Consider the following 27,815-nt stretch of genomic DNA (forward strand, 5'->3'; position numbering starts at 1 on the left):
TCGACTTCTAAAAACGTAGCCAAATATTGTGTCGAATTTGAAGTTTTTTTAAAGAGAAAGTAGTTCGATTTTCGAATGGTCGGATATTCTGAGTTTTTAGAATTTTGGCCTATTCAGTGGTCGAAGTATCCAAAAATTACTTCGAAAAAAGGAAGTTTTTGAATTTGAAAATTCACTTTGACTCTTAGTAAATGTGCCCCTCAGGGTCAGAGCAAGGCACATGCCATGAAAAATTGACAATTATCTTGATGCTCTTTTGCAATAACAGTACAGGTATGGGACCTGTTATCTAGAATGCTTGGGACCTGGGGCTTCCGGATAACTGATCTTTCTGTAATTTGGATCTTCATACCTTAAATCTAATAGAAAATTATGAAAACATTAAATAAACGCAATGGGCTGGTCCTGCTTTCAATAAGGATTAATTATATCTTAGTTTGGATCAAGTACAAGGTACTGTTTTATTATTACAGAGAAAAAGGAAATAATTTTTAAAAATTTGGATTATTTTGGATAAAATGGGATCTATGGGAAACGGCCTTTCGGAACTTTCTGGATAACGGATCCCACAACAGTACTACTTCATGAAGATGTATAATTAATTTAGCCCGGGCTGAATCTGCCATCTTCTGCACCCCATTAAAAAGACACCAGCTCCACGCAGGTTTTACAGTTAAAACCAAGCCCACAGGGTGACAGAAATAAACACATTATTAACCACAGTAATCAGAACTCTAGTTAGTACTGTATATGTTTTCCAAGCAGTGGCATATATTGGGGCAGTATATTCATTCTCCAAACCTCTTAAAAAAAAAAACAGCTCTCCACCCTCCATAATTTTTATATGATTGAAAGGCCCTTGCTGTTGTTCTATTATTTGTATATCCATTTTTGCCTTGTGGTCTTGCTCAGTCAGATAATATAATGAATAGGAAATCATTATTACAGATTATGATTTGCAAGTGGCCATCACAGAAGCTTTGTGTCGAATGATATCAGCAACACAGAGAGGAGAACTTGCGAGTCTGTGGTTTCCCATGGAATTTGTCTCTGAAGCATTCAAAGCAATAAAGGATTCTGAATTTGAAACTGTATGTCAGGTTGTTATAATGTTCTTAGGTTAAAAAGGTTAACCAAAAGGAAACAATTTTCTTGTAACTCTCCCGTTTTTCTTACTTTTGTAGGACTGTAGGAAATTCCTTAATCTAATCAATGGGATTTTGGGAGACAAACGAAGGTAAAATGACTGATAAGATTTATATTGCTTGTATTGACTTGCTGTAAGTGTATTGTTATAATTCAGGGGTCATATGGTAACATCACGCAGCAAAAAACATTACCTAGAGAATTCATTCAGCAGAGGTTTATGATCAATGTGATGAGTGAAAACAAGTTATAACCAAGCAAACACGGCATTAAAATGTATTCATAAAGCTCTTTATTGTGGACAGAGCTACATTCTTTTTGAATTATTTTTAGTAGAGGCTGTTATAGTATCTTTCTGTGCAGTTGTCAAGAAGTTTTTCTGCAATTATTCCTTCTAAATTGTCCTTACTAAATGAGAATATTTATCTGCAATAGGTATAATGAAACCATGCTAGAAGTGAAAATCTCTTGTGTTAAACACAATTCTACAGGAATATCTAAGAAAGTTTGTTCATAGCCCATATAGAAAGATAGCCAAAATTATTTAAGGACAGCCCCCTAAGTTTGCTTTTACTGAGATATACCAAAAAACTATGGCAACAAATGTATTTTTCTGTAATAAGCACAATTTAGCTGAACAGCCCCCTAAGTTTGCTTAAAGACTACACAGAAAGATACCATAAAACTATGGCAGCAAATGTATTTCCCTATACTAAGCACAATTCAGCAGGAACAGCCCCCTGCGTTTTCTCATAGCCTGTACGGAAAGATACCATAAAACTATGGCAGCATAGGTATTCCCCTGTACTACACAATTCAGCAGGAACAGCCCCCTAAGTTTGCTCATAACCTGTACGGAAAGATGCCATAAAACTATGGCAGCATAGGTATTCCTCTGTACTAAACACAATTCAGCAGGAACAGCCGTTAAGTATGCTCATAGCCTGTATAGAGAGATACCATAAAACAATGGCAGCACAGATACCCCCTGTACTAAGCACAATTCAGCTGGGAAATGCCTTTTGTTCCCTTTTATTCAATTCAGCTGGAACAGCCTCTTAAGTTTGCTCATAGTCTGTACAGAGCAGGGCCGAACTGAAATTAAAAAGAAATCCTGGCAAAAAAAATCAAAGCAGCCCACATAAAAATGTGTGACATTGGTGGCCATTGGGGCCCCCCCCCCACCCAAAAAAAAAATATTGGGGGCCAGGGCCCATTTACAGTAAAAAAAAAAAAAAAAAACATTGGGGGTCAGGGTTCTCCCCCATGAAAGTAAAAAAAAAAAAAAAAACAATTGGTGGTCAGGGCTCTCGCCCTATAAAAGTTAAAAAAACACGGTGTCCAGGGATTATATTTTCATTATTTTAAAACACTTATTTTTTGGTGTTATTGTTCACTTAACACAATTCAGAAGAAACAGCTCCCTAAGCTTGCTCATCGTCTATACAGACATACCATAAAACTATGGCAGCATAGATATCCCCCTGTAATAAGTACAATTCAGCAGGAACAGCCCCCTAAATTTGCTCATAGTCTGTACATAGAGATACCATAAAACTATGGCAGCATAGGCATTCCCCTGTACTAAGCACAATTCAGCAGGAACAGTCCCTAAGTTTGCTCATAGTCTGTACATAGAGATCCCATAAAACTATGGCAGCATAGGTATTCCCCTGTACTAAGCACAATTCAGCAGGAACAGTCCCTACGTTTGCTCATAGCCTGTACAGAGAGATACCATAAAACAATGGCAGCATAGATACCCCCTGTACTAAGCACAATTCAGCTGGGAAATGCCTTTTGTTCCCTTTTAACTTCAGTGGTCCTGATAAACTCCTTTAGATATATTTGAGAAACATCCTTATTACACATGTCCAGTTTACATTAGAAGAATGTGCATCTGTGTGCCACTATAGTTGGTTTTCTATATTTGATTATTCAAAAGCCAGAGAGGCATTTGTAAGAGAAAAGATTGTGGTCATCACTGAGAACATGAACATCGTACAGCTGTTTCTTGATAATATGTACAGTACTATTTGGAACATATTTCTGCTCCATCTAATAAACATTCTTCTCTTATACAGTGTTGTTACCATGCCTTGTCTGTCTGTATATCTCGACAACCACAAGGTAATGATTTGTCCTTTTATAAGAAGAATTTTACATATAATTGCAGCTATTTTGTGAATGTCTTACAGCCAGAGCCCTTTATTGGTAGTACATGATAAAACATGTTCCAGATATGTAAGACTGCTAAGGGTCCCTGTAAATAAAAGAAGGCTGGTGTCTGCTCTTATGGGAGGGAAGCAGAGATGCTACAAAAACAAAGTGCTCTACCAAACCCGACCCACAAACCATATCTTACCCACATCCAAATTGAACTATCCTGCTGCAGAATTCTCTTGTCCTACTTTCAGGTCCTGTGGGTGTTGGGTCAACCTGTCCATCATCATTGAAATGTGTTTTTTGGACAAAGTTATAGTTGCCCAACCATGGCTGATATTTGAAAATATGGTAAAGCAAATCTGTGACAAAATTGCACTGATCAAAACCCATAGAGACTATTTTGTTTGTCCATTTTTCTCATAGCTCCAGATACCATGTGACGAAAACCTGGAAGAATTCTGGATTGATTTTAATACTGGAACCCAAAGCATTTCTTTCTATGTTTCTACAGATGCAGCAGAGGTGAGGCAATTGCTTTGGTGGTGTTGCAACAGCTATTGGAATAAATGTATAGCTGTTTCATTTGAGGTGCACCTCAAACAGAATGAGCAAGTGGCCACGATTCACCCCAACACCACATAGTAACATAGTACCAAAGTATAAACATAGTAAGCTAGGTTGAAAAAAGACACAAATCCATCAAGTTTAACGTTTTAACTATATTTTAACCTGCCTAACTGCTGTTGATCCAAAGGAAGGCAAAAAAAAAAAAACCATCTGAATCCTCTCCAATTTGCCTCATAGGGGGTAAAAATTCCTTCCTGACTCCAAGATGGCAATCGGACCAGTCCCTGGATCAACTCGTACTATGAGCAATCTTCCATAAACATGTATTCCCTCATTTGCTAAAAAGCCATCCAACCCCTTCTTAAAACTATGCAATGTATTCGCTTGTACGACCCCCCCCCTCTAAATATTTAGGCGGAACCTATTTTCTTCTAATCGGAATTGGTGACCTTGCATCAGCTGTAAAGACCTACTGGTAAATAAAGCATTAGAGAGATTATTATATGATCCCCTTATATATTTATACATATCACCCCTTAAAGGGGACCCGTCACGCAAAAAAAAATATTCAAAATCCTATTTTATCACATTAGTCAAGCAAAATTAACTTTCATTACACTATACAGTATAAATTATTTGAATCTTGTTTCCTTCAGTCTGGGAATTCATAATTATAGCAAGCAGGCAGGAGCCATTTTGTGGAAACTGTTATTAAGGCAAGCCTTGCATCATCTCAGAATCTTGTTTGTGCACCAGAATGGGGGACCCGATGTCCATTCCCATGCCCTGGATACACAATTAAATGGCAAAGAGAATGGGGGAATGTGCGGAGAGCTGTGACATCTAGGAAGTGCTGAATGGAAAATGAAAGTAATTGTCTGCCCCACCTCTATGCCATTGGCATAGAGGAGGGGCAGACAATATTTGATTGACAGCTGAGATTTTTAAATGAGCTTACAACAGCTAGGAATGCTTTAATAAAATATTGAAATTGGATTTCATGTTTAATTTGAAAAGGACTTTTATTATTCAGCTTTTTGTGTCTGGATGACAGATCCACTTTAAGTGCCTCTTCTCCAGCGTGAACAACCCCAATTTGGCCAGTCTTTCCTCATGGCTAAGATTTTCCATACCTTTTACCAGCTTAGTTGCCCTTCTTTGTACCCCTCTAATTCAATAATGACCTGTTTGAGCACTGGAGCACTAGTACAAAACAAATAATTGTCAGCACTTACTTCTTGCCCTACAGGATCATCAGTGGGAGACAGTTTGCATGACAGACAGTGATGTGATTGTGTACAGTATTGAAGGTATTTAATTGGTCAATATTTATCATATTCTTTGGAAAATACTTGTCATCCCTATATTATCCCAAATCCAACATAACTGATTAAGCTCTTTTTATGTGAACAGAAGTAGACAATAACAAGTTACTAACAGTGGATATGAAAGCTCCAATTGCCATTGGCCATTATGAAGGCAAGCAAATACGCATATACTTCAGTTATACTTTGGATATTTTGGATGCTACCAGGAGAGTTTTTGCTGCACATAAGAATAAGGTAAGTTTTTTTTGCTTTTATACATTTATGCCTGAGGCACGCTTGGGATGTCTGTATTTCTTTCTCACGCATTGGGGCTGGGCCAGCTGGAGATTGGGCAGCAGTTTGAATCTCCTGCCTAGTTCGCAAAGCAGTTATTCGCTTTACAGTCCAGGAGGCATGCTGCCCAACATTTCTTGTCCTAAGTCCCGGCCTTTGTGGCCTGCCCACAGAGCTGGGCATGAAACACTTTTTATGTCAATGAAAAGAGATCCTAAGCACTGTGATAGGGGTATATGAAATCCCTTGGGACACTTTTAATAACATTAAAAAAAGGGATTTACGTACTCACATTAAATCCATTTCTCTGTCCTCGACAGGGGGACACAGGAGACAGCTGGGGTAAAGCTCCTCCCTCCAGGACACTTGAGGTAATCAAAATGGGCGTGCCTTGGTAGCTTTACCCCCTGGCACTAGCCTTACTTCTTCAGTGTGTACCTTAAACCAAGGGGCCCCTGGTAAGATAACAGAAGTATTAGAACAGTAGAACCTTTCCCTGTCTAACGTGGTCTATGAGCTACGACATTTAACAGGGAGGGAAGTCCTGTGTCCCCCTGCCGAGGACAGAGAAATGTATTTAACGGTAAGTACATAAATCCCTTCTTCTCTGCCCTCTCCGTTGGACACAGGAGACAGCTGGGGACTTAAAGTAGTCCCAACAAGAACAGGACGGGCAGATTATTTGTTTCAGTTCATTGCACCACCGCCTGCAGAATTTTTCTGCCAAATGAGGCTTTGGCCGAAGCCACCTTGTCTGTTTTGTAGAATTTTGTGAAGGTATGTATGGACGACCATGTCGCCGCTCTGCAGATTTGTTCGATGGAAGCCGAGTTGCGCCAGGCCCAGGAAGCACCCAGAGCTCCGGTGGAGTGCGCTCTAACTCCAATTGGTGAAGGTTTTCCTTTTGCTACATATGCCTTGGAAACTGCTTCTCTAATCCAACGGGCTATGGTAGTTTTGGTAGTTTTGGAAGCTCGCTGACCAGAAGGTATTACGAACAGAGAGTCTGTCTCATACTACATCTAATCTGTGCAGTCTCTTCTCTTTGTCATTCTTTGGTTCTGGGCACAGTGACGGAACCACTATATCTTCATTGATGTGGAAGGACGAAACCACCTTAGGTAGAAAAGATGGTACTGTGTGTAGGATGGCTGTGTCATTGTGCAGGACCAGAAATGGAGAAGCACAGGAACAAGCTGCTATCTCTGACACCCGCCTGGCTGAGGAAATGGACACCAGAAAAACCCCCTTCCAGGTGACCCAGGCAAGCTCCACTCTCTCCATTGATTCAAAGGGTGGATCCAACATAGCCTCGAGTACCAGGTTGAGATCCCAACCCGGAACTGGTGGTCGAATTGGAGGTCTCCTTGCATAAATGTCTGAACAGAACTCTCGAGAACCAGTCGTGTTTGGAATAGTATAGATAGGGCTGATATTTGAACCTTGAGGGAGCCTAGTTTCAATCCCATATCCATTCCTCTTTGGAGGAATCTTAAAATCTGTGGTATGTATAAGGTGTCAAATGGAACGTTGTAGTCATGACACCACTGCCAGTAGGTACACCATACTCTGTGGTAGGCCTTAGAAGATACAGGTTTCCGGGCTTGTAACATTGTCGCTATCACCTCTTCTGTTAACCCTTGACGTCGCCAAATGGAGGCTTCAGTAGCCATGCAGTCAAAGCAAACAGGCCCGGGTTTGGGTGCCGGATTGGCCCTTGTGTTATTAAGTCTGTTCTGCATGGAAGCTGAATGGGCTCCACGCTGGACATTTCTCGAAGGTCGTGAAACCAGGTTCTGCATGGCCAGAAGGGAGCTATGACTATCACCTTGGTGTGTGATTGACGGATATTTTTAAGAACCCGTGGCAACATTGGAAGTGGTGCAAATAAGTAGGCTAGATGGAATGTTCACTCCTGGGTCATGGTGATGAAAATTTTTTGGGATGGTTAGAACTTTTTTTCTGGAGAGTTCCATTCTTCTTTAACTAGGGCTAGCAATTGCTCATGAGCTGGAAAATGTGAGTCAGTCTTCCTTTGTCGCTTGAATAGGCCCGTAACCTTCTTTTGACCTTCAGGTGGTTAAATTTTAAGTGTCTCTGTGACAGCTCTGATGATGCCCTCTATGTCATGATGGGACCCTCGTTTTTTTGTCTTCATCCTCTTTGTCGCTAAAATCGTCGGAAGACAGTAGTTCCCCCTCTGATGCAGAAGGAATAGATCTCTCAGGTGATGATGTCCATGGGGAAGGTGACTCCCCTCTCTTAGAGGGCCCCTGTTTGCTTTTGGTGGTGGGGACATCTCCTAGTTTGGCTAGGGCTTTCCCAAGTGTAACAGCTAAGGTAGATATACTTTGCAGGGAAGCAAGGGACTGGGAGACCTGGACTGCCCGTAGAGGTGCTACAGTGTCCCTGGAGGTTCCTGGTGCTGCGCCTATGGAGATCCCCTGAGAGGAATAGTCTTCTGTATCAAAGTCAGGGGTGCTAGCTGGGTGTGGAGCAGACCCACCTCCCATCTGGGAACAGTTACTGCAGAGTGGGTCATTTTGTCCCACTGGAAGCTTAACATGGCACTTGGTGCAAGCAAGGAACGTAATCTGCCCGGGAGCTGTTGAGACGACTCTACCCCTTTCCCTAGGGTGGGATCCCACTGTCCTACCTTCTGCCATGTAAACCTGGTCGGTAGACAGTGCAGCGCGAGCCGCGCTGGAGGGGAAGCTCTACCCGCTTTTCCTGTGTCCCACGGAGAGGGCAGAGAAAATTGTTTTACAACGCTCCACCATAAGATTACATACAAAAACAACCAGTTACCCATACAAAAGGTAAAGGGGGCCCTGCCCAAAAGAGCTTTCTAGTATTTTGTTCTTGAAATGACCATGGGTATGATTAATAATATAATAATTTTAACTATTATTAATAGGGGTTTATTAAAAAACAAACGGTGTCAGAAGCAGAAACAACAGTCCGTATCATATTTGAGGAGAGTGGATCTCAGGTAAAATTGCTTTGACTTGTTCTTTATTGCAAATAGGTTTTATTTTAAATGTTATTTAAAAACGCAAATAGCTGTTACGCTCTACCTATTTCCACCATTATACTGCGTTGCTGTTAAATAGTTCTTTTGAACACCTTTAGCTCAGTATAGGTTATTATGTGTCACTATGTCATGTGTCAAACTTCAGGAATGATAAATCCTAATATGTGACTATCATGCACACTTGCACGTAGCACAGGCAGCTAAAACGATGTGACCGTGACCAGTCTACAGAACTGCTGCTCAATATTTAAACTGCATGCAATTACCTCTCCTCTGAGAGTGTTCCCTATGCCTGTTTTGTAGTGTGGCTAATCTCAGCGAATGATATAGTATACACATGCCCATGGAGCAGCTATTTGTTACAGCTACAAAACAACAGAAAATACCCTGCCATAGACAATGCCAATAGACATGTAGTGCCTCTGCTAAAATACATGTAGTGTCTAAGCAAAGCCAATTATCTCTATTGTCTATTTTGTAGCCATGACAAGCAGCTGCTACTAGTAGCTTAGTGTCTTCACCCTAATGGTCATTCATCATATTTGCTGTAACCAAGGTTAGCCTCAACCAGTGTAACTTGGCAATAGGAAGTTAAGCAACAGACAACTATTAGAGGCACTAAAGCTGGCAATTCAAATTAAGTTCTGCTCTTTTGACTAGGTCTCAATTTATTACTTAGTTTTCATTTCATGCCCTCCCCTATTCATCTTCCAGTCTCTAGTTCAAACCACTGTCTGTGTTCTAAGTAATATGGCACCCTAGCAATCAAAATCTGCTAAATAATTTAAAAAAAAAAATCATAAAAAAAGTTTAAAGGACCAGTAAAATCAAATTTTCTAAAAAAAAAATTAATTAGTATACAACGAAAAAAAACAAACAAAGACAAATTAAACTTTGAAATCGTTAAGTCTTTATTAAGAAATAACTTACCGAAACTCCACTTGTGCTCCTCTTCAAGCCCCGCACGATGGATCATCGCCCTGTCTGAAGAGGAGCAGAAGCAAAGTTTCGGTAACTTATTTCTTAATAAAGATTAAGCGATTTCAAAGTTTAATTTGTCTTTGTTTTCATTGTATACTAATGAAATTTTAAAAAAATTAAAAATTGATGCTACTGGTTCTATAATTACTGTCAGTAAGAATGTTATGAGTGGCTGATTATAAAAAAGTATGTTCTAAATTGTCATCTTAAAGGTCCTTCTTTCTGAAAGCCAAGGGTCCATTTCTTCTGTAAAACCTGTGACTGAATCAGATGTCAGAGACATTGCAGGGATAAACCAGAGTCTCAAGCAAACTACATGTAGCAATGAGCAAGACACTAACAGCTCAAAGGCAAGTGGATTATGTAATGTTTGTGCACAATTTGTGTGACACACTCAATAACATTCTTTTTTAAAAAAAATATGTACATATGTAATAGTTTGTTGGGAATGGAAGATGTATTGTAGATATCTATGTATATATATATCTAATAATTATGGCTTTCAGTAATACTTAATATTGTCCAGGAGAGAGCACTAGTATACCACTGTCCTCACCTTGCAGATGATTAATAATGTCTTGTCATTATAATATTTTAGCTTGCAACTCCCATTAAAAGTAAAGTTTCAGAAGTATCAATGGTTTTTCCTGCCTCCTTTGGACTGAAGATTACAAACATAGCAGCAAACAACGGTAAGTTATACTTGTCCAGCTCTTTGTTGATTGAAATCAACAGGACAGGCACCAAAGGAAAGGAACGGGGCATAGTCAGGTCAGGTAGAACACAGTCAAAGAATTGTAAAGGCAGTAAAGAAAACACATCCTGGATCCAATGTTCCCTCTAATTCCTTCTCGGCTATGTGCTCAAAAAAATTTATTGTGTGTGCACATTTTAAACTTGTGTGCACAGTTTTTTAAAATGGTGTGCTCATGTCAGAATTAATTCAAAATTCTTTGTGTGCTGGCCTCAAATTTGTGTACAAGCGCTCACCTTAGAAGGAACATAGCCTGGATCTCACCAGAGCAAAATGTACGAACATTCTGAGGTTGTATGCTATATGGATAAGTGCGGGCGCAGAGTGATCTCATCTATTTAATAAACTAATTATACAGTTGTTTTAGACACATCAATTGCACTACCCTAAAACATTATTATAAAAACACAAATAAAATATGTGTTTGTGATTGACCATTAACCCAGTTGTAACAAGTTTGTTCATCTGGTATAGTATCTAAAAGTAGGCGATTTTATTTATAATGGAATAATTCTTTTGTCGTGCTTTTTAACATACTACATAAAAGTCACTGTAGTTTAGCCGGAGCCTGTAAATCCAAATTTGCTTCCCACCTTTAAACTAAAATACATGATACGCATCCTTTCACTGGTCGGACTTCATTCTTTTGTTTTTGATGGTGCTTTTATTTTAATTAACGTTTATTTTCATTAACAGCATCTAGGAAACTTAGGATAAAACCTCCTTTAGAAATGGTAAGGTCTGCTGAAAGGAAGACTCTAAATGAAACCAGAGGTGGGTCTCTGTGCAGGGACGAAACTCCTAAACTGCCAAAGGTAATGATCAGGATTAGCATTAATTCTGTTAATCATAATGAGATGTTCATGTGCATTTTATCTCTATACATTTAGCATAAATCCATTGCAGAGAATACAGATGCTGCATGTAAGTCTGAAGACGTAAATAAACTCCTGAAAGGTAATCAGAAAGTGGGTAACATTTTAGGAATATCAGCTGCTGTATTTAGAAGGAACTCACTTGAGATGCATTTTTCTAATTTTTGTAGATGACTCAAATGAGATTGTGCCAGACACACAATTTTGTGCCACAAAGGATACATTTTTGTAAGTTTCCAAATCTTTTCAAATTCCTTATACTCTCATAACGAAATCTAAATCTTGATAATACAAGATTGCATTTCAATAGATCATAATATAATTAATATATTTAAATTCACAGGAACTATGAACCACCCCTCTGCCCCTCTTGTAAAGCTGGCCATAGACATACGGATTATACCTGATCGTCCAAACCAATCTTCCGACCTGCAATTAACCATTCTGATAATGTAGCAAAGAGAAGAAATCACACGATTGTCATTTATTGACAGGCAGCAATCATACGAAAGTTGTTTTTTGACAGTATCGCATTAATATCGTCAGATAGGCAATACATGCAGGGATATTATCAGTAGCCAATATAAACCTTTTAACCTGTCTGATCGACTGAACAACCAACCATAAAAAATGCCAGGACAATCCAGACAGGGTTCGAAAATCATATGAATCGAAGATTCATACTATAGTATCTTTGCGTCTGTGGCCATCTTTACCCTGCAGTCTGCTCCCCATGTTCTAGTTACACCTGCCTGTAAATAGCACTCCATATGGCCATGGACACACAGGTTGTTGTCAGCCTGCATATTTTTGCAGGCTGAGAGAAGCAGATGATCTGCTCAGTGCATCTGCTCCATTGATTTTAATTCAATCAGCCTGTGTGGTGTCACACAGGCTAAGGTCAACCTCAGCTTTAGCTCAGCTGTGTATAACCATACATAGCTTTACCAGATTCAAATCAATGGAGCTGGGGCACTGAGCAGATCTGCTTCTCTCAGCCTAGAAAAATATGCAGGCTGACAACAGCCTATGCGACCAAAACCCAATTATTTTTCCTTTTCTCCACACAGACTGCGTGGTCTCACCAAGAGGAAGCAGGAAAACTGTATTGGTCTCAAAGATAGAGTAAGCATATCATCTGGATATATTGCTAATCAAGGTAAATATGGAAGCTGTCTTTAAACAGTGTCTTCTACTTTTTATGCCAATATCTTTGCTGCAACTGGTTTTGCCACTGGGCTGAACAAGCGGATCTAAGCAGAACCTAGAGGTTTCTGCTGATGTATTATCCATGTCTTTAGCAGAGGCGTCTTCATATTATTTTTATAGGTCCCCAGCCTTTTTACCCATGAGCCACATTCAAATGTAAAAATAGTTGGGGAGCAACACAAGCATGAAAAAGTCCCTTGGGGTGCCAAGTAAGGATTGTGATTGGCCATTTGGTAGCCCCTATGTTGACTGGCAGCCTACAAGAGGCTCTACTTGACACTATGCTTAGTTTTTATGCAATTAAAATGTGCTTCCAATCCTGGAACTCAAAAATAAGCACCTGCTTTGAGGACACTGAGAGCAACATCCAAGGGGTTGGAGAACAACATGTTGCTCACGAGCTACTGGTTGAAGATCACTGGGTTAGACAGACGTACTGCAATCTGCAGGGCAAGCTATATATCTACAGACAGTGGGGTAGGACATTCAAGACTGACAATAACTGCTCCATCAGATCTGTACTTGTATGGCCACTTTTAATCCCTGCATACAATCCACATGTTGCTCACGAGCTACTGGTTGAAGATCACTGGGTTAGACAGACATACTGCAATCTGCAGGGCAATCTACATATCTACTGTGGGGTAGGACATTCAAGACTGACAATAACTGCTCCATCAGATCTGTACTTGTATGACCACTTTTAATCCCTGCATACAATCAATGTAGTCCTTACATTTTCATTGACTTATTTTTAGCAGTCAATAACCCATCTATCTTGGGAAAATGAAAGAAAAATGTGTTACTGGCTCTGCAATTGATAGGTATTGGACTAACATTTAAAATCACAACATGCATTTGGGCTTTTCACATTTATATAATTGTAGAAAAGATCAGCAGCCTCGTTGTCAAGCAGCAATTAGTATCTGTAGGAGAACGATCTCCAAAACAGACGAGTAAACGGAACAAAACAGAAAATCAGTGTATACAAGCACGTAAAGTTAAAAATAAGCAGAAAAGTCCTGCCAGTGTTTCCAAACTGCCTCAGTCTAAAGACTCAAGTGCTAAATGCAGGAACGATGCCGAAAAGAATTTTGTTTCCAAACCGGACACAAATTTGAAGATGGAGTTCACTAGAGCTAATGAAATATCCACAACTCATGCAAAGGAAACATCTACAGAAAAATATAACCAGCCCAGCAGAAGGAAGATTTATCAAAGATCATCAGAATCAGGCATTCTCAAATGCCCTGACAAAAGCATGGTAAGAAACAGGGATTCGCCTTCTAACATAGTTTACAAATGGTATAATTTATACACCAGAACATTATTTGTTCTTGCGCATATCTATAGACGCTCACCTGTAATTTCTGGTGTCTCCACTAGATCATATAAATCATAAATGGATTTTAAGTCAAATTATTTTTATGATATTTAATAACTGCCTTTGTCAGAAAGAGAAACCTAAAGAGATGACAGACACAGCCAACTTGTTAATTAAGAACATCAGAAGAAAATACACGGGGGTGACTGAGGAAAATAAAAGAGAAGAGACCATGTTTGAGAGGTATTACTTTGATTACAGCTCTACTTGATTTCTGCTGTACAGGGCTGGGGATAAAGAGGAAACGCAGAAGGGATGGGGCCACCATCTGGGAAAATAAAGCACTGGTGCTAATTAGGGATGTCCAAAACGTATTGTACTCTTTTAACTAAATAACTTTTAGTAAATTCCTGATGCCATGGACAATTTTCTCATTTGGTAAACAATTGCCCTTGGAAATATGACCCTTGTGGGATTTATAGAGGAGTATTTATCAATGGGGGAAGGAGTTCACCATTTGGTAAATATGTCTCTAAAAATCCAGTCGGAATGCATAGAAAGTAGTGGAATGTTACTGTGGAGATCTCTGATTTCAAATCCGACCCATAGAACTCTATTTATCATGCAAACTGTAAGACGCAGTGAAAGCATTGAAGTGAAACATTACCGGTGATGTTGCTTATAGCAACCAATCGGATCTTTGCTTTTGTTTTCTAACTGATGAAATCAAATTTCTGATTGGTTGCTCTGGGTAACATCACCGCTAATGCTTCACTCCACTTTTTACACAGCATGATAACTTGGACCCGTAGTGTCACATGGTGCATTTAAGCCAGTGGAGAAAATGTGATCCAAAATCTTCGGATTTCTGTGACACTAGGGGGCACATTTACTTAGGGTTGAATATCGAGGTTTAATTAACCCTCAATATTCGACCAAAGTAAAATCCTTTGACTTCGAATATCGAAGTCGAAGGATTTACCGCATTTAGTACAATCGAACGATCGAAGGAAAAAACGTTCGATCGAACGATTAAATCCTTTGAATCTAATGATTCGAAGGATTTTAATCCATCGATCGAACGATTTTCCTTCGATCACAAATTGGCTAGAAAGCCTATGGGGACCTTCCGCATAGGCTAACATTGATGTTCGGTAGGTTTTAGGTGGCGAAGTAGGTGGTCAAAGTTTTTTTTAAAGAGACAGTACTTCGACTATCGAATAGTCGAACGATTTTTAGTTCAAATCGTTGGAGTCTTAAGTCGTGGTCGAAGTAGCCAAAAAAAAAAACTTTGAAGTATTTTTTATTCTAATCTAATCCTTCACTCGAGCTAAGTAAATGTGCCCCTAGTTGTAGTATACGTTTGACAGCCGAGATTATCTGTTGGTGAATGGTGCAGTAAAGCAACAGCTGAAAAGCCACAGGCTCATGATCATTGATGTACATACCTAAATCAGCCAACAATTGTTACACTTGTCCTATTACTTTAAATACTGTCCTTGCTTCTATATAATCTGAACTCATTGATAAATTGTTTCTTTTCAGGAAAAAGATCAACAAACAGTCCCTGCTTGCAAACAAGGTAATATCTGTGCAATAGTGATATGTCGAGAAAAACTAAACCCACACCCAACCCGCCCGCATCCGACTGCACCTGCCTCCTCCTCCCATATCTCTCTCTCTCTCTCAAACACCGTCATGTATTTTATTTGGATTGTGTGATATAAAATTGATATTGTGGAGTATTTTATTTATTAAAGCTAAAAAAAAACTTATTCTCAAGTTCATTGAGATAAATTCAGTACAAATGGGAGTGTATTTCATGTACTTTGTGCCCATTAATGCAGGAAAGGTTTTAGTTCAAACACTGCCTGTACTGTGATCTCAGCAAATGTTAAAATCTCAATCCGGTGTTCTGTGTTTAGGATAAAAATAGAACAAGAGGCTTCAATCTGAACAGCACTAAAGATTTTCAGACAAAGAAAAAAGAGCTGTGGTAAGTCACAGGTTCAAAGCCAGAGCTTAATATTAAAACTGTTACTAGGGTTAAAAAAATAAATATATATATATATATATATATATAGTGAATAAAGTACCCCCTCTTGTAAAATATAAGGATATTATAAGTTACCGAGGAGTTTCATGACCATATAAAAACACGAGGCCGAAGGCCGAGTGTTTTTATACAGGTCATGGAACTCCGAGGTAACTTCTAATATCCTCATATTTTACAACTGGGGGTACTTTATTTATTATAATACACAAATTTTAGTGAGTCATGTGACAGAAATTACATCACTACTCACCGTTTATAACTGATGACATCACTACTCACCGTTTATAAGGATATAATTGACAAGATATTCATGGCTTTTGTGTATTATATATATATATATATATATATATATATATATATATATATATATATATTTTTTTATCCATTACTGCTCAATATAAAAATGTACATTTAAAACCTATTGTGATTTCTCTTTTTAGGAATGATGTTTATAATTTCCAGCTTAGTGCAACTGATGATCCAACAATAAATCTTGGGGTATGTGCACTCTTCGTCATCCGAGATAAATATTGTTTGTAATGACTGAAACTCTAATCAAGCACAACTGTGTTTCTGATAGATATCATCAGCTACTGTGTCGGAGAAGATGAGCAGCAACGTTCTGGCAAGTTGGTCGTAAGTCTGCCTTGTTAATATTCTTTAGTATCTACTGTAAATAAAGCCTCAGCGACTTTGTCCTCATTCAAAGAAATGTGTGTATCACTTGGTAGTTTTGGGGCATAGTCATTATATGAACATAACAGCATACATAAAGCCTGTCTGTGTAAGTGAATATATCATTCCTAAGTTCATCATGCAGTTAATTAAAGGTGAGGTCACCAAACGAGCATATCTTCCCGATATACTCACCTTGAGGTGGGTTTATCGTCATCTGGGCTATTTTTAGACAGATATTGAGCAGGGGAGGGACCATACACTGCCCAATAAGATGCCAACTTAGTCTGTCTGCAGTTTGTATCGGCCCATGTATGGCCCCCTTAACTGTCCAACCCCAAACTGTTGTTAGAGAGCCCTGCAATTCAGTGTCTACTTTCTAAATCCTACAAGGAATTTGCCAGTGTTCACCAGTGCCCCTCGATAAGAGATGTAAGAGCTAATTTATAACAGCATGTACAGGTACGCGTGATACACCCAGGCTTTAATAATAAAGAGACATCTGCTACAGGGCCCAGGATTAATAAACTTTTATCCACATGTTTTGTGCCGCCTGTGGTTAGTTATCTAGTATTAATAATACATATAAGTTTTAGGGCTAACACTTCAAAACAGGCCAGGAACTATTTATTGGCTTAAGATCTGCTTTATGTGTTACACATGATATTGCATACAAGCTTTCACAAGCAAAACATCAACTTGGAATATGAGTTATCTTCCATAACCCTGTATTCCTTCACTTGCTAAAAATGTCCCTCACTTGCTAAAAAGTCTGTGTGGTACACTGATAGTTTTGGAGCCAGGAGTTTTTTTAAAAGGTACTGACACTTAAGAAAATAAAATAATGGGTATATCGTCTCCAGGACTCGATTTTCTGGCGTTTTTTTTTTTTTTACTGGTGCTACAGTCCCTGAACGAAAGGCCTATTTAAGGGGTGCTAAAAGTTTGCTTTGCATTAGCTAGCAGCCCAACATACAGCACTTTTTCTGCGACTGGTGAACTTAGAGCCGTTTCCCACCTTGTCTGTCCTTCTTGTACCTTTTCTATGAAGTTGATATTATTGTCTCAGCAGTGCAGTACATCATTAGATAGAGGGAAACCTTCAGCATGGAAACCTTTGGTGATACTTGATCTGAAAAAACAATTTTTTTTTTAATATTTAAGGAAATCAACTAAAGACAAGCAGAAGGACAAGACAAACACAGAGAAAATGGTACCTTTAATACAGATTTCTGTTTTGTGTATATATATATATATATATATATATATATATATATATATATATATATTTTATGCATAAATTGTGATTATTATTATTTTTTTTTTTAAAAAATGTCTCAGTTCTTTCATTGTAATGTTCTTTCATTGTAATGTTCTTTAATTAATGTGTTTTTGGTTTGTCTGCCTCATAGTGAATGATTTAAACAACTTCCTTTACCTGCATGGCAGGCAAGCAAATGTTTTGTATTCCACCAGCCTTCTTACCTTTTTCATATACTACGGTTTCTTGCCCTATGTTTTAATGACTACATAATGTCTTTTGAATTTGCACTTGCTTGCAAAGGAAGGCTGCCAAAGAGGCACCGTGACACATTGATAGCCCTTGCTAGAGTTAAGCATCTGCATGACTCCTGCTCCTGGTGAAACTCATCTTGACAACTACAATGACGCTGAAATTATAGGAAAAATGCTGCATTGTGGGTACAAAAATTACATTTTTTTCTGAAATTGCATTTGGCACACTATGGTGCGGTACTTTTGTCTTTTGCTACAGTCTAAAGATCAATGTAAGCATCTATTCAGTGATTCTGATACTGAGAGTGGGGCTGAAGAGACTAAAACCAATGTTAGCTGGTTACAAGAGCCACATGGCAAAAAGAAACCTAATCTAAGCTATAGAAGTCAAAAAGCACAGAAGAAACAAGAACAAGCCATGGCAAGTGAGTATATCTATGTGTGGCCTGATTAGGGTGGGAATATTATTTGTTATTTCAAATTGAAGGTTATCTCTTCTCTAGAGTCAAATTAAAGGGATACTGTCATGGGAAAAAAAAATGTTTTCAAAATGAATCAGTTAATAGTGCTGCTCCAGCAGAATTCTGCACTGAAATCCATTTCTCAAAAGAACAGATTTTTTTATATTCAGTTTTGAAATCTTGACATGGGGCTAGACATATTGTCAATTTCCCAGCTGCCCCAAGTCATGTGACTTGTGCTCTGATAAATTTCAATCACTCTTTACTGCAAGTTGGAGTGATATTACCCCCTCCCTTTCCCCCCCCCCAGCACCCAAACAAAAGAACAATGGGAAGGTAACCAGATAACAGATCCCTAACACAAGATAACAGGTGCCTAGTAGATCTAAGAACAACACTCAATAGTAAAATCCAGGTCCCACTGAGACTCCTTCAGTTACATTGAGAAGGAAAAACAGCAGCCTGCCAGAAAGCATTTCTCTCCTAAAGTGCAGACACAAGTCACTTGACCAGGGGCAGCTGAGAAATTGACAAAATGTCTAGCCCCATGTCAGATTTCAAAATTGAATATAAAAAAATCTGTTTGCTCTTTTGAGAAATGGATTTCAGTGCAGAATTCTGCTGGAGTAGCACTATTAACTGGTGCGTTTTGAAAAAAGAAAAAAAAACATGTTTTCTGATGACAGGATTCCTTTAAAGGCCAAAAACACACACAAAAAAAAAACATGATTCTGAATTTCTAATATGTAATTCCTCAAATACGGTAGGTTGTGTCACACAAGGATATCAGGTCCTGTGGATAACATACCAGCCATTTTTGAAAATGTGTTAATATAACAGCATGGACAGAGGTCCCCTATTGCATCCATCAATGGTCTAGCCCTCCCCCTTTTATATGAACCAAAATGCTTCTCAATAAATGCAAAGAATTAGATTTCCCTGGCTAAAACAAGCTTTTGTTCTCATTTATTCTGATACACAAGCATCTCGTTTATGAAAATAAGTCACTAAGAAGTCTTACTCATTAGCAAGGAAAACACCCTCTCCAGTTTCTGCGTTTGGCAGAGAATTTTCATATTGATTAAAGAAACTTCTAACTAATGAACGAATTTGTTCCTCAGCAATCACAGGTTTTTCACCTGAAGAGACTTTTCTCAACATTGTGTTTTATACCTGCTGAATTCTATATCCATTCCTCCCCAAGTTTGTGCTTTGTTCCACTTTACCCTGAATCCCAAGCAGAATGAATTGCCCTTTACACAATACAACCTTAGCGCGTGGGTGTTTTATACATTGTTGTTTAGTCACATGCTTTTGTTTTGCTGCAAAGCCTCTATCAGTATTGCTCCTCCTCGAAGCGTACACATTGGTCTTACATATCAATTTCAGAAGTTGACAGCTTTTGGAGGATCAGTTAACAACAATGGTAGGTGTTAGGAAATGTTTAACTATTTCACCTGGTTCAAGTGGAGAAGTCCATGGTTTATCTTATGTTTGGGTCATGCCAATGAGCTTATTGCCTTTGTTATTCCTTCTTACTTTTTTAGTTTCTCTCATTAATTTTTTTTCTAGTAATGTTTTATTATTTTCTTGATTTCTGTCCTTTATCACATGTCAATTTTTAATTGATTGTATTTAGAAAGTTTTACAGTATGAGGAAGCTTATAATAAATGTTTGTGATATCATAGGTGTGGGGCAGAAGGAGCAACCTTTTTACACATGGCTTGGTCGTGTCCACCGGTATCCAAGTTTTGGACCAAAGTTATAGATAAATTCGATTTCCCTAAGCTGCTGACCCCACAGGTGTGCATATTAGGAGTCATAGATGAAATTATATATACTAATCATGCCAGAATCAGATACCGAACACTGCTTTACTATGCCAAGAAAGTAATCGCTATGGCATGGATGGGCCCCCAACCACCTACAGTGCAAAACTGGCTAACATTAGTAAACCAGAATCTGCCACTCATCAAATTCACCTTACCAGCCAGAGGCTCGCTGAAAAGATTTTAAAAAACATGGAGTCCATGGTGATTCTCTCTCTGGGAAGTAAGGACTGCATCTAGAGGTATGAATGTTTAAACTGCATTATAGATGATGAGTGTATCAACTAAATTACTAAACAAATGCCTAAGTAAATATTTTGCTCAAAGCTCTCTAATTTGACCTCAACTGCATTTATGGCATATGTATTGTTTTATGTTTAATGTATTATAAAACAATAAAATTTTACCTAGAAAAAAAAAAAAAAAAGATGTTCGTGATAGTGCCCCTTTAAATAGCATTATCTGATCCAGCCCCTGTTAAGTTAGCCGTAGACAGGGGATCAGGGCCCAACCTGGATATTCATATTCTGTGTCAAATCTGGCTGATCCGATCATTGGCCCTAGGATCAACAATTAGATCATTCATTGGGGCCTACAGAGACCTGTCAAACAAGGACAATATCAAATGTCAATACACTTCTCCTCCACCGGGATTTTCAAAGCTTCCAAATTGATACCCAGATGATTTGTGATGGGCCCTATAAGCAGCCGGATAAGCTGCCGACTTTGAAAGGCACCAGTTGTTTCCAACAAATAACATCTCTCCAGACTTTGTTTGAAAAAACTGCACCCCCATTTTGATTTCCATTAACAATCATCATATACTTTAACTTAGCATAACCCTAGCTAATAGAATAGCAGAATAGAGTTATCAAGCAGAAAAGTGAGTGGAAAAGCGCAAAAGACACAGCAGGGAAGAAACCAGAGAAAGAAGCAAGCAAACCAAGTAACAAAAGCTGGCAAGAGGCAACTTAGTGTGCAAGAAAAAATGGGAGATCAGTCAGAGGAGCAAGAAGAAAAGAAATTGAGCAACCACAAAACTGAGTGAGCAAGCAGAGAGTACACAATTACTGCAATCTGGAAATGACCAACGTGTGATTCCAATGGGAATGGTTCATATTAAAATATCGCTTAAAATTTGGAGTGGATAGCAATGATTTAAACAAGTGTCTGACGTAAGCTGACATTGTGTATCATAGGGATGGTATTTCCATTCCTGGACTGGGCCAGTTCTACAACGTGAATCTTACCAACACAGCCGAAGAGTGGCTATAATGTTTAGACTACAAGATACAGTATATTTACTTTTTTTTTTTTTTTTTTTTATCTCTTGCAGACAAGATAATGTCGGTAACAAAAATTAATTCATCAGAGCCAAATGCAGGCAAGGTAAGAAATCATTTTGCTGCATCGTTATATTTGCAGTTCCAGCTTTGTACATTGCCAATGGGATTTCTTCCATAGACACCTACAAAACAGCTGCAGGCAAATATTCTCTCTAAGCTGTGCTTGCACACAAATTCTGCAGCCAGCTCACACAACAAATTGTGGTGCACACAGAGAAGTTTTTGTAAAGGCACATAATTAAATACTACTTTGGACCTACCCAACTCTCTGTGCACACAGTTTTTAAAATAATTTTTGAGAACTCAGCAAAAGAAAACATTGATGTTTCCATACACAGTAGCGTTTGCTATATATCAGAACGTCCCATTGTATTGCTATCCCAGCTATGGGCTAAATGGAGCAACTTTTTCTGTGTTAAATACAAGTTAATGTACAATTGAGCTGGTATTTCCCATTGACAGAAACCATATACCTCAAGTGAAGGCAATAAGAGTAGAAACCTCAAGCATCCTCGGAGAGCAGCCACCAAAAGCACCAACTATAAAGACCTCTCCAACTCCGAGTCAGAAACTGAGGTGCCATTTTCATCCCTGAAAAAAAAGGAACCTGTAAGTGGCACAGGCAAAGCTTGAGTTATTGCACATTGTTTCTAGGGAAAGATCACTCACATTACAGTGGGTTCATGAGTGTTGCTAGGCAACACAGTGCATAAAATCTTGTATATTGCTGTTGCGCCAATTATCCTGCCACTCCTGTTACCACCTGATATCTGTAGTGTTAAAGTATTTGTTAGATCCCAAGCTGCAGGTACTAGAAAACTGCCAAGCATCTCCCTTTTCCTGACATCCACATAGTGTCGCTAATGGTGGACATGATCAGGAATATCATTGCAGGTTATGTTACCCCCTTCCGCAGAAAAATGAGTCAAGAACAAGAGAAATGATGCGCTAAATTGGCATTTAACCTGGCCGTCCTGCATCACAGGGTCCGTTGAGGAAAAACAATGCATATGTTGTGCTGTGATTATTTTAACAACCTATGGGCCTCTAGCAGTTGTTGAGTTTGATTTTACATTATCAGGTTTTTATTTTGTCTTTTCAGTTTGAACTATATAAAGCACAGAAGAATCTGATGAAAAAAACAAAAAACGGTGAAAAGAATAATCTCAAAAACACGCAAAAAAAATGTTTGCAAAATGATACCCAAAAACATTGCAAAGTCACAAATAGGAACCAACATGAACCAACCTACTCCCCACCCGCAAGTCCTGCTCCTTCTATCGAGCAATTCAGATGTGAGTCAATATTCCTTTATCTCTGGACACATTAAAGATCAGATTTACTTAGGTTCCAATGGTAAATTGAAATTTCTGAAATTTTAATTTAAAACCACCAATTTGAATTTGAGATTTATCACACCTCATCCCTGGAAACAGTTCGACTTCGACTATTCTCCACCTAAAACCTGCCGAGTTTATGTAGAACTCAATGAGGTCCCTTGAACTATTTGAAAATGTTAATAGAAGCGATGAACTAAATATTTAGTATTTCACTTTGAAAATAACGCCCATAGACTTCAATGGGGGGGAAATAGTTACGCGGCAGAAAACGCGATTCAAATTCGATTGAATAAGATTCAAGTTTTCGGGCCGATACTATTAGAACCTATTTTAGATGTTTGAATGTTTTCATAAATAACATACCATTTGAAATTTTGATCAATATTGAATTAGAATTTCAAAAAATTAACATTACTCTAAAATTCGACCTTTGATAAATAAACCCCTTAAAGTAAGCTTTGTAGGACAATATTGCCATTCAAAGCAACTATTGAACAGCATTAAATTGTAGCATGGTTCATTGCACAATTTACAGAAACACATTCAGAATATTTAGTTCTATGAATTTATACAGAGTCTATGGGAGATGGCTTTTTGGAAAACAGATTCTGGATAATGGATCCCCTGTACAATTTTTGTTATATTTCAGCCAAAGAATATGATTCTGATCCCCAACTATCACCTAGACATCATACATTTGACAGACTGTCTTCTCCTTCGTTCTCTGCCTCATCCTCTTTGAAAGGAACTCCAGTAAAATCAAAGGATGTTACAGCAACAACAATTTGTACAACAGAAATAAAATACATGCACCACAAATGGACAGAGTCCAGCAGCAAGTCTGGAACCAAGATCGGAAAGCGTGATTCCAGCACAAGTGGAAAAGAAACAACATCGTCAATTTACAGCCTGGTTTCCAAGGTACAAACTCTAAAATCACAATGATTTCTGTAATTGCAATTGTTTGTAATGAATAAATCAATGTACAGAATATCATTTTTTTTTAGCCCACACTGACTAATTTTACCTTGGATCAGTCTCTTGTCAATACAAATATTAAAATTCCTGGCACAGAGACAATGTCCAGAAAGCAGATGGAGCAAGAGGTGAGCAAAAGGACGACTTGTTTAATATTTATTAGTCATTGGAATTGCTAACCTATCTGCCTTCGTTCCCGCCAACATTGACTGGTGTATTACCACTTCCCCTTGAAGGCTGTCACATTAGCCCTTTATGTGATGGGCTCCTATAGAGACAATTAGTGATTCTTTGCTTGTATGTTTTCAGGACAGTAGGCTTGTCTCTGATCAGTCTGGGCCTGAAATGAGAATACCAAGCACCGAAGTACGTAGAATTAACACCAAAGTATCTGGTATGTTTTATTTATTTATCTGTCCTGAATACCTCATCAAATCCTCCAAAACTGGCACTTTCTAAATATTCGTTAAAAATGTAACCTCAAATTATACTGTCTAAGGGAAACAACATGGCAGTTCCTAACCAAATGTATAAATACAAAAAAATTGTTTTCTGGGCACTCAACCTTTACTCAATCCTATATGTATAAATACAAATCCTATATGTATAAATACAAATATACAGAGAAGGAATATTCTGGGCCCACAATAAGCTATACCCTCATACTGTACTGTCTAAGGGAAACAATATGGCACCTCCTTCCCATATGTATAAACACAAATATACAGAGAAGGAATGTTCTGGGCACACAATAAGCTACACCCTCAATAAATTGACACTTTTCTCCTATATGTATAAATACAAATATACAGAGAAGGAATGTTGTGGGCACATAATAAGCTATACCCTCATACTGTACTGTCTAAGGGAAACAATATGGCACCTCCTTCCCATATGTATAAATACAAATATACAGAGAAGGAATATTCTGGGCACACAATAAGCTATACCCTCATACTGTACTGTCTAAGGGAAACAATATGGCACCTCCTTCCCATATGTATAAATACAAATATACAGAGAAGGAATGTTCTGGGCACACAATAAGCTATACCCTCATACTGTACTGTCTAAGGGAAACAATATGTCACCTCCTTCCCATATGTATAAACACAAATATACAGAGAAGGCATGTTCTGGGCACACAATAAGCTATACCCTCATACTGTAATTCGTATTTCCAAACGGTCCTAACACGACAATTACAGTGTGCAACAACTTTCATTGAGATCCCTATAACCTCATTAAAAATGAGCTCCTAAAATACAAATATACAGAGAATGAATGTTCTGGGCATGCAATAGACCCTTGTCAAAGGGAAACATATGTAGTAATATAAATGCACTGAAAATAAGTGTGTATTAGAATGCACATTTATTTTACCGGTATTAAAATATACCCTCACACTGTACAGTAATGGCTAAGAAAAACAGTATGGCTGCTCACATATCTATTTAGATATATATATATAGATATATATAGATATATATAAATATATATATATATATATATATATGTATGCACTCCTTACTCTAGCAGGAGTTAAATAAAAAAATATTTTACAGTTATATTAAATAAGGCCCTTGTATACGGTTTTACAACAGTAAATAGCCTGAAGCGCAACCACGGTGATATCAGCATCCATGATGACAGTATCAGCATCCATGATGACATAAACCCAGAAAAACATAAAAAGCCGGGATTCCATGGAAAGCACAAAAAATGCAAGTTACTCCCGCGAAGACTGTTTCAGTCTCCTGATAAAGGAAAGAGCACCTGCAGAGGTGAGAAGGTGCAATTTCTCATTACTCTTTGTTCTCATTGTCATACATTTCCATAATATTAAGATTAGAAAATAAGACCTTAACTGAACTGCAATGGAAACAGTAAGTTTCACATGAAAAAAAATGTATTGCAAGGAAATGATTCATTTTGTATTTGTAAGGTTCGGAGACCCTGTCCACACTGTCAGGAAATGAGGCCTCCAATACAGGCTTGGATACCTGGGAAGGGAATGGTCCTGAAGTAGGCATAATCTGCCAGGAAATCAGCAGGGAATTTACTAGAAAAGTACAGGTACGTTACAGTGTTTGTTTTAACGTTTCTTCATTGTACACCCAAGCAGTGTGTGATGGACCCTATGATTTATATCTGTAAGGGCTCCAGTGTATTTTCCAATTGTTTGCCCCAAGTCCAGAAGTCAGATCAGCTCAATTTGGCCCAACTCGTGGGTGTCTGAATCTGGCAGATCTGACAATGTATGGCCTACTTTAGGCCATGGTCAGATAGAGTGGAAAGGAACATTGGGACAAATTTACTAAAGGGTGAATTCTCTGCAGTGAACGATGCGCCACACTTCACGCCACTTCGCCAGACGAAATTTTCTACCACTACACTAAGAGTCAAGAGTGAGTTTATTGTCATTTCATCCATATACGTTTGTACAGTACACAGTGGAACTAAAACAACGTTCCTCTAGGACCATGGTGCTACACACAACATAGATGTACCGGACAACAGACAAAAAGTGCAAGTGCAAAAATATGCAACTCCTGCAAGACAGGTCAGCATAGTGCAGGGACAGGACAAGACAGTGCACACTCAGCAGATGTAATATGTTAAGTAATAATGCTAAACGTCAGACATGGTGGGTGTATCGTTGTGATATGATAGTAGTAAGAACATGATAAAGTGCAGATGTGCTCATAGAGAACAATTGTATCCAATAGCTATTTATTTATACAATGGCGTACAGTGGCTGGGTAGCGTTGTGGTATATAGTATAGATGGAGTGTGTGTGTGAGAGAGATCTGTCCGGTCCCTGAGTATTCAGGAGCCTTATGGCTTGGGGGAAGAAACTGTTACACAGTCTGGTAGTGAGGGCCCTAATGCTTCGGTACCTTTTTCCAGATGGCAAGAGTGTGAACAGTGAGTGTGAGGGGTGTGTTGGATCAGCCACAATGCTGGTGGCTTTACGGATGCAGCGTGTGGTGTAAATGTCTGGGATGGAAGGAAGAGAGACACCTATGATCTTCTCTGCTGTCTTCACTATCCTCTGTAGGGTCTTGCGCTCCATGACAGTGCAGTTCCCAGCCCAGACAGTGACACAGCTGCTCAGGATGCTCTCGATAGTCCCTCTGTAGAAGGCTTTGAGTATGGATGGTAGGAGATGGGATTTCCTCAGCTGGTAGAGACGCTGTTGGGCTTTCTTGGTTAAGTAGCTGGTGTTGTGGGACCAGGTGAGGTTCTCTGCCGGTTGGCCACGCCCACCCTCCCCCAGGGAAGACATCTCCAAGGGCTCCCAGGGCACTGTTAAAATCTGCACCCATCCCTGCTTTTCAAGTCCCCTTCTACCAACATCTCCCACACCAGCTGCCTAAAAGGGACATCTGCTGCCTAAAGGAGGAAAAACTGGCTCTCTAGCACACACAGAGCCGGAGAACAAAACGGGGCCTACCTCCTCAACAGAAGCCGGGGACTCGAGTAGTAGAGGTACCCGGGACCGAGCTGGGGCCTGAACTCAGGGCAGACTGCTGAGCTGCAGGGAGACTGCTGGCCTTGTGACGTGGGGCACCTCGGGGGAGGCTGTGGGCCTAGTGGCGGACAAGATGGTGGCGTGACCGTAGATTGCAGCGGCCTTTCCGGATCACAAGGTGCTTTCTTTTTTTGTGTTTTTTGGGCTTTTTTTAAAAAAATTTTGTGAAGCTATGGACGTCGGAACAACTAAGGTCCAGGTCTATAATCGCCAAACACTCCTTCAGTACAGCAATCATGCATATATTACGATAAAGGATGGCTTATTGCACACACTACGGGATCTTGGCCTACTTCGGGAGCCTGATCTTCTGACCGTGGTCTCGCCTTGGGCCAATGGCAGGAGGAGAAGCACTCAGAAACGGTGTACAAGGACACGGAAAGCAAGCAGGAGTACGTGCTAGGCTAAGAACTAACCCCAGC

General features: G+C 39.0%; 1 protein-coding gene across 6 annotated transcripts in view; it reads left to right on the plus strand.

Moving 5' to 3' along the window:
- Nucleotides 1-27,815, plus strand: part of LOC108700937 (synaptonemal complex protein 2) — a 58,396-nt gene that overhangs the window by 19,419 nt on the left and 11,162 nt on the right. For 4 of the 6 annotated variants that reach the window (XM_018234988.2, XM_018234991.2, XM_018234989.2 and 1 more), the window contains 29 exons: nt 949-1,091; nt 1,185-1,237; nt 3,231-3,276; nt 3,736-3,834; nt 5,129-5,189; nt 5,293-5,441; nt 8,398-8,472; nt 9,708-9,845; nt 10,094-10,187; nt 10,946-11,064; nt 11,140-11,206; nt 11,295-11,352; nt 12,195-12,283; nt 13,221-13,597; nt 13,788-13,900; nt 15,203-15,239; nt 15,583-15,653; nt 16,154-16,211; nt 16,294-16,349; nt 17,553-17,601; nt 18,163-18,328; nt 21,531-21,583; nt 22,003-22,149; nt 22,643-22,835; nt 23,530-23,801; nt 23,888-23,986; nt 24,168-24,252; nt 25,463-25,642; nt 25,804-25,934. In XM_018234988.2, the coding sequence (XP_018090477.1) occupies nt 949-1,091; nt 1,185-1,237; nt 3,231-3,276; nt 3,736-3,834; nt 5,129-5,189; nt 5,293-5,441; nt 8,398-8,472; nt 9,708-9,845; nt 10,094-10,187; nt 10,946-11,064; nt 11,140-11,206; nt 11,295-11,352; nt 12,195-12,283; nt 13,221-13,597; nt 13,788-13,900; nt 15,203-15,239; nt 15,583-15,653; nt 16,154-16,211; nt 16,294-16,349; nt 17,553-17,601; nt 18,163-18,328; nt 21,531-21,583; nt 22,003-22,149; nt 22,643-22,835; nt 23,530-23,801; nt 23,888-23,986; nt 24,168-24,252; nt 25,463-25,642; nt 25,804-25,934 (3,278 nt within the window). The remainder of the gene's footprint in view (nt 1-948; nt 1,092-1,184; nt 1,238-3,230; nt 3,277-3,735; nt 3,835-5,128; nt 5,190-5,292; nt 5,442-8,397; nt 8,473-9,707; nt 9,846-10,093; nt 10,188-10,945; nt 11,065-11,139; nt 11,207-11,294; nt 11,353-12,194; nt 12,284-13,220; nt 13,598-13,787; nt 13,901-15,202; nt 15,240-15,582; nt 15,654-16,153; nt 16,212-16,293; nt 16,350-17,552; nt 17,602-18,162; nt 18,329-21,530; nt 21,584-22,002; nt 22,150-22,642; nt 22,836-23,529; nt 23,802-23,887; nt 23,987-24,167; nt 24,253-25,462; nt 25,643-25,803; nt 25,935-27,815) is intronic. The other 2 variants (XM_018234990.2, XM_041576162.1) reach the window with 2 other exon arrangements.

Source organism: Xenopus laevis, chromosome 9_10L (assembly GCF_017654675.1).
Source record: "Xenopus laevis strain J_2021 chromosome 9_10L, Xenopus_laevis_v10.1, whole genome shotgun sequence".
Classification (NCBI taxonomy): Eukaryota; Metazoa; Chordata; class Amphibia; order Anura; family Pipidae; genus Xenopus; species Xenopus laevis.